At 39.3% G+C, this 13428-nt stretch overlaps 1 protein-coding gene across 1 annotated transcript in view; it reads right to left on the minus strand.

The window, feature by feature from the left end:
• Nucleotides 1–13161, minus strand: part of LOC128368313 (inactive dipeptidyl peptidase 10-like) — a 52104-nt gene extending 38943 nt beyond the window's left edge. Inside the window, exons 1-5 of the mRNA XM_053329103.1 lie at nt 13114–13161; nt 12908–13019; nt 10652–10747; nt 4468–4562; nt 4015–4089 (exon numbers count right to left, since the gene is read on the minus strand). Coding sequence (XP_053185078.1) covers nt 4015–4089; nt 4468–4562; nt 10652–10747; nt 12908–13019; nt 13114–13161 — 426 coding nt within the window. The remainder of the gene's footprint in view (nt 1–4014; nt 4090–4467; nt 4563–10651; nt 10748–12907; nt 13020–13113) is intronic.
• Nucleotides 13162–13428: the final 267 nt, after the last annotated feature.

Genomic DNA, 13428 nt, shown 5'->3' on the forward strand with positions numbered 1-13428 from the left:
AGATGTATTTCTATCTACAGCACAAGGTTTCATTTAAAACAGTATTTTTCACCCAGCAACCTTATCTAAGAACTTGATAAAAATATTGAGGGGAGAGAAGAACATCTGACAAAAGTGTCATAATTTTGGCTTCCTATTGAATTGCTTTGAATTGTACAGGTGTTACATTCACCCCTGTGCCATCTGTCATTGTGCTATATTCTATTGAGAATTATTTTCTCTCACAGTGAAACATTCAATGCTCTCCAATGACTGAATAACTCTCATGTCTCTCATCTTAAATTGATAAAAAAGTGTTTTCACTTACTGGCAAGTGTTTTGCATTGATGGTTAAATAATGTGGAGCTCTCAAAAACCATGGCCATTAGGTTTCTCCTTTCACTGTTGGTTTTATTCTTCATTTTAGGAATCAAGTATAATTGTGTGTGCATATAAACACTCTTTTCAAGCATTCACCTTCGGAAATTAAATGCACTAGCACGCCCGCTCCCTATAGCTTTGCTTTTGATTCTGCTCAGTGTGCTTCAGTGAAATCATCAAGCAGAACAGATGTGTGTTTTAATTTGAGAGGCTGCTGCTTGTTGATGAAATGAAATGCAAGCCAAAGAAAAAGTTGAGCTAACTTGCACAATAATGAGGATACAAATACAAATAATTGAAGTGACACTAATTACAGTGCAGGGAAGGAAAGAAGCCTAATAAGCTTATTCAGACCCTTTTGTTTAAATAAATAAATTAATTAATACAATAAAATGGCATTTTTACTCATCAAAATGTATCAGAATAAGCAAACACACAGCACGAACACTATCTATGTTCAAAAATGTACAAATAACACATTTCATCATAGTTTATGGAGATACACTGAGATACATTACTCCATACACTTCACAGATACCTCGATCCCTTCTTCCTCTTTTTCTTGATCTTTCTTTTAATCTCTATCTCTTCACTTTACATGATATTTAAACATTGATATTACTAAATTTATATATCCATCCCAACATCATCTCATTGGGACAATTGGACATCCAGCATCATAGCAGTATGTGTTAACCCTCCTGTTGTCCTCAAGTCAAGGAAGGAAGGAAGGAAGGAAGGAAGGAAGGGAGGAAGGAGGGAAGGAAGGAAGGAAGGAAGGAAGGAAGGAAGGAAGGAAGGAAGGAAAGGACGAAGGAACGAAGGAAAGGAGTAAGGAGGAAAAGAGGAAAGAAGTAAGGAGAGAAGGAAGGAAAGGAGTAAGGAGGAAAAGAGGAAGAGAGTAAGAAGAGAAGGAAGGATAGAAAGGAGTAAGGAGGAAAAGAGGAAGAAAGTAAGGAGAGAAGTAAGGAAAGGAGTAAAGAGGAAAAGAGGAAGGGAGTAAGGAGAGAAGGAGGGAAGAAAGGAAGGAAGGAAGGAAGGAAGGAAGGAAGGAAGGAAGGAAGGAAGGAGCAAAGAATCAATGAATCAAAGAAAGAGGGGAAGGAGGGGAAGAACGAAGGAAAAAATAAAGAAAACGGAAGGGGTCAATTTGCCCCGGGAGGACGACAGGAGGGTTAAAGGGGAAAACATTCAAGACATTATTCTGCTCAAATGAATCATGTAGCTGAATTTAGTGTAGTTTTCATTTCTTTTGTTCACGATTAAGAGAGTGTGAGGTTATTATTTATCAGGCTGACAGATCCAGATGTTGCTAATATCAAGTGAGGTTGCGTGCAGAGATGAGCTTCTATTTTTAGACATGTAAACACCACAGCAACGACACTGTAGGCATCACATACATACAGTCCCTTTTATTTTTTACCATTACATCTCTGTGGCTCTGGAACTAAAGATGAGACAAGTGGTGGGTGGAAACCAACTCCATTTAATAACTGATTACCCCCAAAAAATACTACCCATTTTTGGCTGTGAAGTCAGCACATTGCTTATTCCCTTTCATTATGGCGCTCTGTGTGAGATAGAGGTGTCACTGCAGGACCTCCAGTGATTGATTTTCATCCCCATTGGCGGTAACCACTATCCACCTCAAAGAGTATTTCTTCATGTGAATCCATGTAAAAAGGTACAAAACTGTACTGCTACTTCCCTGCCTATGTGGAGGGCATGAAAGCAGAGCGTTTATTATATTGAGCTTATTATAGCAAAACTAGAAGCCTTGATCAGTCATTATATCATCTATAAGTTCACAGCATGTGGAACGCTACAGAAAGTATACTACAGTAGTTTAAATGAAAGTGACTTGAAGTGCAGGTGACATTCACGTGTGCTTGTCTCTGAGTCTGTGAAGATTGTTACATTTGTTTAACATTGAAGTGTATTTGTTCCATGAGAGGTTTGAGTGACAGACATCAAAAACACTCTCTAGGTGGATTTCCCTTTAGGCTCAGCCCAGGGCTAAACGCACTGGTAGAACTTCTAAAAAATAATAAGCAGACTGAGTGATAATAATGGGCTGTCAGACTGCACAAATAGCTCCTGTGATGCTCTGATACAATAAGTCCTCCAAATTAAACAACCAAATGTTGCAGGAACATCATTTGCCTGTGCTTTCCAAAGCTCTGTTAAATGATAATTATGTTTATGGTGTGTTATAACACTGTGGTTAAGGTCTGATTAGGTTTAAGCACAAAAAAACTAAGATCGTGATTTGGATTAAAATGATGATTTTATTAATGTTACAGAAGCAGGTGTGAGTTAAAGTTACTATGTCCTTAAGCTTCCTTCCTCCCTCCCTCCTTCCTTCTTTCCTCCGTCCTTCCTTCTTTCTTTTCTCCGTCCTTCCTTCCTTCCTTCCTTCTTTTCTCCCTCCTTCCTTGTTTCCTCTGTCCTTCCTTCCTTCTTTCTTCCGTCCTTCCTTCCTTCCTCCCTCCCTCCTTCCTTCTTTCTTCCGTCCTTCCTTCCTTCTTTCCTCCGTTCTTCCTTCCTTCCTTTCTCCCTCCCTCCCTCCCTCCCTCCCTCCTTCCTTCCTTCCTTTCCTTCCTTCTTTCCTTTCTCCCTCCTTTCCTTCCTTCCTCCCTCCTTCTTTCCTTCCCTCCTCTTTTCCTTTCTCCCTCCCTCTTCTTTCCTTCCCTCCTACCTTATTTCCTTCATCCTTCCTTTCCTTCCTCCCTTCCTTCTTTCCTTTCCTCTTTTCCTCCCTTCCTCCCTTCCTTGACTCGAGGACAACAGGAGGGTTAAAGTTAGGTGACCTTTGTTGCCATGGCTACAATAATAAGCACAGGGTAAAGCTTAGGGGACCATTGTAGTTACGTTTTTTAGAAAATTTGTCTCTGGAAATGGGAAATGAACAATGGTCCATTGTTGGATTTATGCCTCCTTCCCTCTACATGTGGAAAATTGTCCACTTTCATATACAGTACATCATCTGAACAGCACCACTGCTCCTGGTCATAATTATTATGACTCTTAGGTGGCATTCATCACTCAAACTTAACTACATGTCATTTTTGGGCAACTGACTTTACAACCCATTGTGCTTTGCTTCTTGGGAGGAAATACTCTCCAATAGAAAGACTATTAAGAGTTCAAACATCCCTTTTGACTGAAAAAGGGCACTTATGTTTCTCCGTGCACCTGCAAAGCCTTGTGGCACTTTTGTCAGGTGAAGGCATTTATTCTCAAAGGTTTCTCCTTGATCTACTGTATGTTAGATTGTTCCTCATTTGTCCGTCGCTTAGGGCAAAAAAACGTCTGCAAAATGAATAAATGTAAAATAAATTAAACAAAGAGACTTAACCTTACAATAGTCCTCAGACAAATGGCGGTCAAAGCAGTTCAAGTGCAAAGTCTTTAGCTTTAGTTGCATTTTTCATAACCCAGAGTATGCATTGTTTAGTGTTTGTTAAATTCACCCCTGTATCCTCTTGCTAGATCACTATTGACTTAAACTCACTCACTCAGAGCTGAAAGATTTCCGTATGTTAGTCACATCTCCATTTTAGTCCATGAACTCCAAAACTCCAGTATTAACAGCCCCAAGTCAAACACCACTTTCAGAATATATCCAACTTGAATATATTAAGAGGTTCTCACCTGCTTGACATCATATCCCAGAAGAACAAAGTTCAGATCTGGAGAAACTGCAAACTTTGAAGCCTTAAAAGTTGCCTGTGGGAAGAGAAAGAAATATGTTTTCATTAAACTCACTAAAGCTTCCAGTGTGTCTGAGATATTATGCTTGTCTAACAATCTTTGTCGAGATGCAAAACCCAAAAGTGTTTTCACAAAGCGATCAGTGTCAAAAGTTCCAGTGAAACTTGAGTAAACCTTAGCAGGGTCAGAATACCTGCCGATGGCAAAATGGGTTGCCATAGTAACAAACAGATATCCAAAAAAAAGCAAAAATTTCAATCTTATCAAATCTACCAAGGCTTATTGCAATACAATATCTTAAACTATTTTAATTATTAAAGCTGGTGTCATTTTATTGATACTAGCATGCTGATTTTTGAATTATTGAAATCATCCAAACAACCAAGCACTTACAAAAGTTGTGTTTTTCAGCAGGAGGTCTGTCTCGTTGTTCTGTATGTTGATCTTCAAAACGTCTCCATCCCAGGTCCGATAGATGATTTCCTCCTCTGGGACAGAAAATATACATTTAAGGGGATTAAGTCAGTCGATGATTGGATTCCCAGTATTACCTTTTTTAAATAAAACACTGTGAAATTTGAAAACAGTGAAAGGAAATGAGTTAATAATCATGTCAGGGCTTATTTCCCTTACTTATTTCTAAACCAATAGAGTGTAATTAATTTTTGCTGGATTTATTGAACACACATGATGAGCAGACCGGACCGCAGTCGCTTCCATTAACTTACACAGCAGTGCACGTGTTTCCATAGCAACCTCTGTGTGATGCTCAAAGTTTGCATCATTTACGTGGCCACTTAATTTGCATATAATTGAAATGCTCGACCTTTGCTAGTATCTGGACCTCCATGGCAGACACATGATGGGTTTAACCTGAACAGTTGATGTTATGTGTAAATTCAATAAATCATATTTATATGTTTATAGTTTCTTATAGATTTAAATGTAAGCATAGATTTTACAGCGTGTTTGAGCACATTGTGACATCACTGCTGGAGGTTGGCGAATAAACTATTATTAACCTTCCTGTCGTCCTCCTGGGTCAAATTGACCCCTTCTGTTTTGACTCCTTCTCTCTTTCTTTCCTCCCCCTACCGTCCTCCCTCCCTTCCTCCCTCCCTACCTTCCTTCCTTCCTTCCTTCCTTACTTCCTTCCTTCATCCCCCCTCTGTCCTTCTTTCCTTCCTTCCTCTTTTCCTTTCTCCCTTCCTTCCTTCCTTCCTTCCTCCCTCCTTCTCTCTTTCTTTCCTCCCCCACCTTCCTCCCTTCCTTCTTTCCTTCCTCCTTCCTCCTTTCTTCCTTCCTTCGGTCCTTCCTCCATCCCCCTTTCTTCCTTCCTTCCTTCTTCCTTCCTCCCTTCCTTCCTTGACTCGAGGACAACTGGAGGGTTAAGATACACAGCAGAATGTATTGTTAGTGTGATATGCTGAGCACACTCCACCACCCTGACCTCCATACCTCACTACATAAAGCAGAACACAACTTTCTGCACCGGTGCTTCATTCTGAATGTAAATTATGAGCTGCAGAATCATCCAATGTGAACATTATTCATCATTCATTAAGGATAGCAGATATCATTGATACCATTAAAAACATGGGGTCAAACTGGCACAAAAAACACTTTGCACTAATTATGTGAACACTGCATAAGTCTTAGATACTTGGAAGATGTTAAATAGGGTCAAAATTGTAAGTCTTTTGGTATTAAGATTGACTCTCATTAGAAACAAACAACTTATTAGGTGAACGATGGATCCCCTGATGAGACAAATTGAAGGGAGAGAAGAAAACAACAACGTCAAAGAGTAATTTAGGATGATTTGTCTAAGGGAACTCGGCACAGTGAGATTACACTTCCACTTTTAACAGTGGAAACATTGACAGGCGAGCTTGCTATAACTCCAGTCTAATCCCAAACCGACAATCCAGTCCAGGGAGATCTGAATTTCATTAATGTATTTGGCAGATCTAAATCATTGCAGGTCCCCATCTCATGTAAATGTCAATGACTAAGCTCTGAGGCATCAATCTCTAGCAAGAGGGCTGTGGACTGACAAATACTCAAAACACTTTTGAGCATAATGACAGAAAAATAAATATGAAATACAGAGGGACTGCTTGTTTTGAAGTGACAAGGAAATCCTCAAAAGAGCTCTTGTCATTTAGTTACCCAAAGTAAAATAATACACAGTTGTTTTTGAATATTTTATATGCCTTACATAAAAAATCAATCATATAAAAATATTTTAAAGCAAAAGTAATTGGAAAATGGGGATACAATCCTCCTGAGTTGACAACAGCTTCATCAAAAAAGATAAAGGTGACAAGCAATCTCAACCGTGATTAAAACCGTCCCAGCTATCTGGTGACTTGAAAGCACCCCACTGATTTTGATTGACTGCTTGTTTGGATGCATAGTGAGGCAACTGTTGAGGGTAAAGCAGAAACCGACTGGTAATTGAGCCCAATTATGCTTGTTGCATAGCTGCCGTCCAACACAAGAACTTTCCCAAAGGATCAAGAAGCTTTTGGGGAACTTTGTAAAGACAGCCTCTGTTCTGGAAGTAGTACTTTCTGATAGTTCAGGAGCTACATTATGGGGGCAGATTTGTGTACTGGGTGCAACTTGTGCCGATATTAATATGAGGGATGGACATTTCTTGATGTTTATTATGTTAAAAATGAGAGCAAAGGGAAACAAGAATGAGAGAGGGAGTGTCGTCCTCCCGGGTCAAATTGACCCTGTCTGTTTTGACTGTTTTTTCTTTCCTCCCTCCCTCCTTCCTCCCTCCCTCCCTTTTTTCCTTGTGTCTTCCTTCCTCCCTTCCTCCTTTCCTCCTTTCCTTACTTCCTTCCTTCCCTCCTATCTTCCATCTTCCTTCCTCCCTTTCTCCTTTCCTTCCGTCTTCCTTCCACCCTTCCTCTTTCCTTCCTTCTTCCTCCCTTCCTTCCTCCCTCCTTTCCTCCCTTCCTTCTTTCCTTCCTTCCTTCCTTCCTTCCTTCCTTCCTTCCTTCCTTCCTTCCTCCCTCCCTCCCTCCCTCCCTCCCTCCTTTCCTTCCCTCTTCCTCCCTTCCTTCCTTTCTCCCTCCCTCCTTTCCTTCCTTTCCTTTCCTTTCCTCCTTTCCTTCCTTCTTCCTCCCTTCCTTCCTTCCTTCCTTGACTCGAGGACAACAGGAGGGTTAAGGAAGAAACAGAGACGATGAGATATATAAAACAATTTTGCTAACACATTTAAATCAGATATAAATAACCATCAAACATTCAGCAGCTTGTGTGCTGTTCAGACAGGTACTCTGGAGTTTTTACCGTCCTTTTCACCTCAGCATGTCTACTTTTATTCAATCAATACAGCCACTCAGAAATCAGACTCCACAGTGAGCTAGAACAACAGGACGACTCTGTGTAGTTGTTTAATCTGCCATCGATCTAATTTGCCAAACAGTCACAGCTCTACAGATGAGTTGGGAACACAAACAGCAGTTCCTAGTTTAGTTCCTAAGTGCAGTTCTTCTGGTTCTTATAACATTTTGGTCAAAAAAGTACTTAAAGGTGCTCACAACCTATTTTACACATACAAATCAGTTTATTTTGGTTATAGGGGCTTGGAGGTTACATTGTTTATCTTGCAAACAAGGGGTGTGGAGTTTGAAAGACACGTGTGATGGTATAAAGAAAGGCACTATTGAGTCACTCTATGGGAAATGTTGTTTTTTACTTGCCCCATACTTGTAGGACTAAAAGTCAGGATATCTTTGCCTATACTGCTTTTGACCAAAATCAATTGCTTTTACAGAAAATACTGTCAGTTGTTAGTGTACATGAGACTTAAGGCCCCATTTATGCTCAAAGTTAAATACGGATCCGGATACGGACGGAGCTTTCTGTCCGTGCTCTGCGTTAATTTCGTCCGTATTTCTGCACGTTTCCATAAAGCTTACGGATACGGACCAAACGGAGCAGTACCACCGGAAACCATGGGGGGGGGGGGGGGGCAGTTTTGCTGTCACTACTCGATACGTAGCTCTAGTGAGACACGAAGAAGAAATAACAATGCCAGAACTTTTTGAGGAAACGTTTTGCAAGTTGTTTAGAAACTTTAAACATATCATTTTTGTCTTTTATGCAAGAGGAACATTATCAATATCTCCTCCACAGTCGCCATGTTTGTTTTTGAGTTTGTTGTTGTCATAAACTTTTGACTCTGTGCTGCCCCCTGGTGGATGTATTGGTTAACATCCATGCCAACGTAAAGGACTCATGGAAGTATGTGAGCAGCGGTAACATAGTTTGAAATGGACCTATACATTTTCGTACGTCCATTGAGCATAAATGGGCCCTTATTAGTTAGGAGCTGTGGCCATCAGACTCTTGAGCCTGAATAAACCTAAAAAGTCATCCTATTGATCCATGAAAGCTCCTAGTTTATGACTTTATAATTGTAACAGCATGGATGCAATGCTCTCATCCCATCTCATACTGTGTATAACAATTAACAAACAGTGGGCCAATAATACCTGACACTCGTATCACTGTCTGCCAAAAACTGTGAAAAAGTATGAGTTGCTTGGTTGAATGTTGGTGGCAACACTGCAAGGTCTCAAAGATAAAGATCTACAGTAAGCCCCTGGCCAAGTAAAGCTGATTCATCTGTATTGAATAATAGCCCTGTCAACACCTTGCAGATGCAATATGATCAATTTGTGCTTTGGAGCAATAAAAGTTTGACTTGTTGCACCTTTGTGCCCCAAACAAACCTGGTAATGACAAAGCAGGGACTTTAAGGGCACCAGGCTCGTAAAGAGGAGATTTTGAATAAGCAGTCTGCTGCACAAAATGTTCATGTAATAATTTAAGAAGAGTGAGGTAACTAGAAACAGACACAATAACTACATCAATCTATCAAGCTTGTTGGTGTTATAATGAAAATATGCATCTCAATGGAAAATATTTAGCTTGTAGTATTTTCTCATTTAGCTGAACATAATGGAGCATTTGGCAGATGATAGCTAAAAGTGAACATTGGACCTGCATTCATCATGTGACCAGAAACAACTCCAAATGAATGCTAATGTTTCTCAGTGTCTGCTGGATGCATGAATTAGCAATTGTTTGCTAGTGCTTAAAACAAATTCCACACCACCTGTGGACTACGCCTAGAAGGCAAACGTGAGCACTAATTGGCTAATTATCTGCTGCATTATCAAAGGATAATTAAGTCACCAGACACAAATTGAATGAGTCTGCAGGGTGAATTTGCACTGTAAAGATAATCTACAACCATCCCCACACCAATTACAATAATGACAGAAATAACAAGGTACGGACATTGCTGTGTGACTCTTTTGTGCTAAATGTTTTCAGAGTTTCTGTGTCCTTCATTTATTTCAAGTACAACTTAACAGCAATGGAGATATATTTTTTTGATAAAGCTTACCTTTTTTTGCAGGATTACTATGCCAAGAAATTACACAACTGTTCTAAAGATTATTTGGTGATTTAATAGTTGGTAGATTTTAAAGGTCGAGCTTTCAGAAATGGAAAACTGAGTGTTACTGAGAGGAGCTACTTGATGTGTTATTCATGGATTCTGCATGAAAAGCGTCTCTTGAATGAGTTGTTAAAGAGAAACAAATAAAACAGAACAATGGTTAGACAAACTTCTGTCCCAGCATCCTTTAAGGTATAGATTTTAATTTTCAGGAGCCAAAACAACACTGACATAGATTTTTGCTGCTGTAATGATTCCTTCTGTTCATAGTGGCCATTAACAGATCTTTTCGAAATGCACTGTCAATGAAGAGATGTGGGACAAAAGCCTCAGTCTTTATTTTGGAAAATATGTTCATCATAACAGATATTATTTTTAAATGGCAAGAGTATTGCTGTAACACAGGCTAATACAGAAGCTGTTGCATTATGGGTAGTTTATACCTTTACTGTTGTTCGGCTAACAAGTCTTTTAGTTTGTAATCCCTATTTTCTTTTTTTTTTAGTCCAGTTTAACCTGCAAGAGTTTCTGAAGGCTTATGTAATGTTTTTCTTTCTGTCATGGAGGTATGATGAGCAAAAACAAGTCCAAAGCAAATTCTGATTTCTTTACAGGCGAAACAGAACGACTGACTTCTGTCAACGATGAGGAGGAGCTCAAACAGACAGCGTTAAATGATGGAGAAAATCATTTTGACCCCTTTGAAGAGCCTGACAGTAGAGTGTATGTGAGAGTATGTATGTGAGGCAGCAAGACATGATACACAAATGCAGGATTTACGCTTTGCTTTGATGGATGTATTTCACTTTTAATGGCAGAAAAGGCTTCAAGGATGAAGACCCTCTTCTGTTTAGGTTTATAGTCTCTCAGGAAAACTTTCCCACTAGAACAATTGTGTGTGTCTTCCAATAACAGGTATTGGAAATCGGGGTAATCTTGTAAGCAGGGTTGTTTTATACTCAAGCATAACACTTTATATTTCAATTTTAGCAAAGGACAACAACTTTTTAACTTATATCATTTCAAAACCATTTTATGCATCAAGTTTAAAGATATTGAAATAGGCGAACCCTTTGATATACATACCACTGATCCACTTTGCATCAGGATCGTGTATTTGAAAGTCTCTTTGAAAGAGGTCATCCACTGTCAGCTGTGAACCAGAGTGTTTACCACCATCATCTAAAGGGAGAAAAAGAAATACATTTAATATACCAACATCAATCAGATGTCAATTTAATATCACATTTTATAGGGTACAGCCTCTCACAGGATACATCCAAACTGTAGACTTTTAAAGAGGAACCAGCTGTACACAACAAAGTCTGATGTTTACAGATATTGGAAGGACTGCTGCGTATGTGAAAAAGTAGAAAACTGTTTGTTGCACCAGAGGGAGCTATGATAAATCTGATAAATTACTCAAATGATTTCACTTTGAGTCAGCACTGTTGGGAGCCGAAGACAAGTTTGAAAATTAGAAAAAGTAAATTATGTGGAGTTAGAAAAAACTACCAGAGCTACTAGAGCTCTGCAACCTGCTCCGCATCCCTGCTGGAGGCTAGCTCCAGGCTACATTAGCCACTACTACAGGAGCATAACACAACCAAATCTTTAACTTAACAGTCAGTTGAGTGAGTTACACTGTGGGTAATGCAGGCACCAGGTTTTAACAAGGAAAACAATTGCATGGAATAAAAACGATGATATCTCAAGTTATGCTGCATCAATTATCTCTCTCTTTTTTTCTTTTTTTTTTTTGGTCTGACTGTCCATTGTGAGTCCAATTATGTTATACAAGTGAAAGGCTACATCGGTGGAATGATATAACCCTCCTGTTGTCCTCGAGTGAAGGAAAAAAGGGAGGAAGAAGGAAGGAAAGGAAGAAAGAAGGAAGGATGGAAGGGAAGGGAAGAAGGAAGGAAGGAAGGAGGGAAGGAAAGAAGGAGGGAGGAAGGACAGAAGGAGGGAAGAAAGGTGGATGGAGGAAGGAAAGTGTGAAGGAGGAAAGAAGGAACAGTCAAAACAGATGGGGTCAATTTGACCCGGGAGGACGACACAAAGGTTAAATCAATTCTAAAATAGACATGAAGCTAGTGGAGTGATGCCAAAACCAGGGTTATGTGATGTAATCTGTTAAAACCTGTTAAAAGAAAATCATTTCTGGAGGATTCCTGCAAGTAATGAGTCACAGTAATCTGTAGTCTGGAGAAGATAAGTGTGTTGATAACTTGTGCCAAGAGTTTCAGGTGCTAGTCAAATATTTATCAAGATATCTGTGTTCCTATATCAGTATGTGTTTCCTCCTATGTGTATGCAGTGTTAGTATGTGAAGATTGAATAAGAGAGAACATAACATAATTGAAACGTTCAGAATGGCACAGCTCATATTATAAAAATCATTTGGAGTATAGAAGGAGTCTTCAGCATGTATCTTGAGGCCCATCAAATATCTCTTGATAATTGTTCTGGATAATTAAGATAATATTTTGTTGATATGATGTAACTAGAATAAAGAGTAATTCCCAGTTTGTCCACTTACATGAATCATATAGTCAGACTTCCTCGGGCTTCTCTTAATTTATAAGTGCTGCTGTGAGAATTAACGGCAGGTTTAAACTAAGAAGCAGCTCCAGGCAGTTAAATAGAGTGCCCTCATGTTTAATTGGATAATTTAATATATATAAGATGTGCAACTGTGATGCACACAAATAAAAGAAAGCATAGCTAGCTGGTTTTGAGATGATTTGAATGAGGTGTTCCTGCTGGTGCCACACTGCTATATCTTACAAAATGCAAGTCATGGTATGTTGCATGGACATTTCTTAAAACCTAAATTAAAACTTCCTGGGCATTAAAATAAGAATGGATCCTAAACGGTGTATTCTTGGTATCAGCCCCATGCCCTTGCCTGGTCAAACTGTAAAATTGTTAAATATCATTTTGTATGCTGCATGCCTTTCCATCCTGCAGGTTTGGCTGGAGGTATACAGTATCCTCCTACGATATCAATGTGGTACGATAAATTACTATCAATTCTTCCTTTTGAACGGTTATGTCAAGTGCTGCAAGCAACCCTGAAGGACCCTTGGAAGAGTGTGCCCCCCCCCCTTAGTATTTATTTTGGTAGTGAGTGGCCAGCAATAACAAGTATTGGAGTAAATTAAGATCCAGCATTAGCATTCACTGATATCCCACCCACAGTGTGCTTTTTTTTTTATGTGTGTATGGTCTTGTATTATGTTTGTTTATTTGTTGTTGGGGTTTTTTGTGACAGCAGAAAAAAAAAACTAAATATGTTTCTTTTATCATTTTGGTAAGTAGATCTGTGGGGAGTCTCACCTTTTGACAGAAGAACAATTGACAGGCCGATCAGGGAAAGCACCAGAGCAATAACCAGGATAGAGATGCCAATGCCCTTCCAGTTCCTGTCTGGTCCAATAGGCCCTATGTCCTACAAAACAGGGGAAACGAATCATGTAAATATTTATGAATAAGGTAAATAATATCCCAAGATAGCAATGCACAGTGAGTGTCTTCCCTCATACCAGCAATTCGATGAAGTGACCTTGAGCGAGATGGAATATTTGAGCCATTTGTGCACAGGAGGCTTTGCAGGAGTTGGCTTTGCCTATGCATAAATCTGATGGCTCTAGGAGAAATGTCCCATTTTGGGATTAATAATGTATATAAAACTAAAAGCTTCAACTGTGCTTTGTAGGTATGTTGAATTTAAGTTGGTATAGCAAAATAGTGTTTGTCCCTATAACTCACAGTTTTGTGCAGTAGCTCTGAGAACACAAATGAAACACTAAATAAGGAAATCTCTGGTTTTATAGTGTATGTACAGTATGCATTTATAC

Source organism: Scomber japonicus, chromosome 11 (assembly GCF_027409825.1).
Source record: "Scomber japonicus isolate fScoJap1 chromosome 11, fScoJap1.pri, whole genome shotgun sequence".
NCBI lineage: Eukaryota > Metazoa > Chordata > Actinopteri > Scombriformes > Scombridae > Scomber > Scomber japonicus.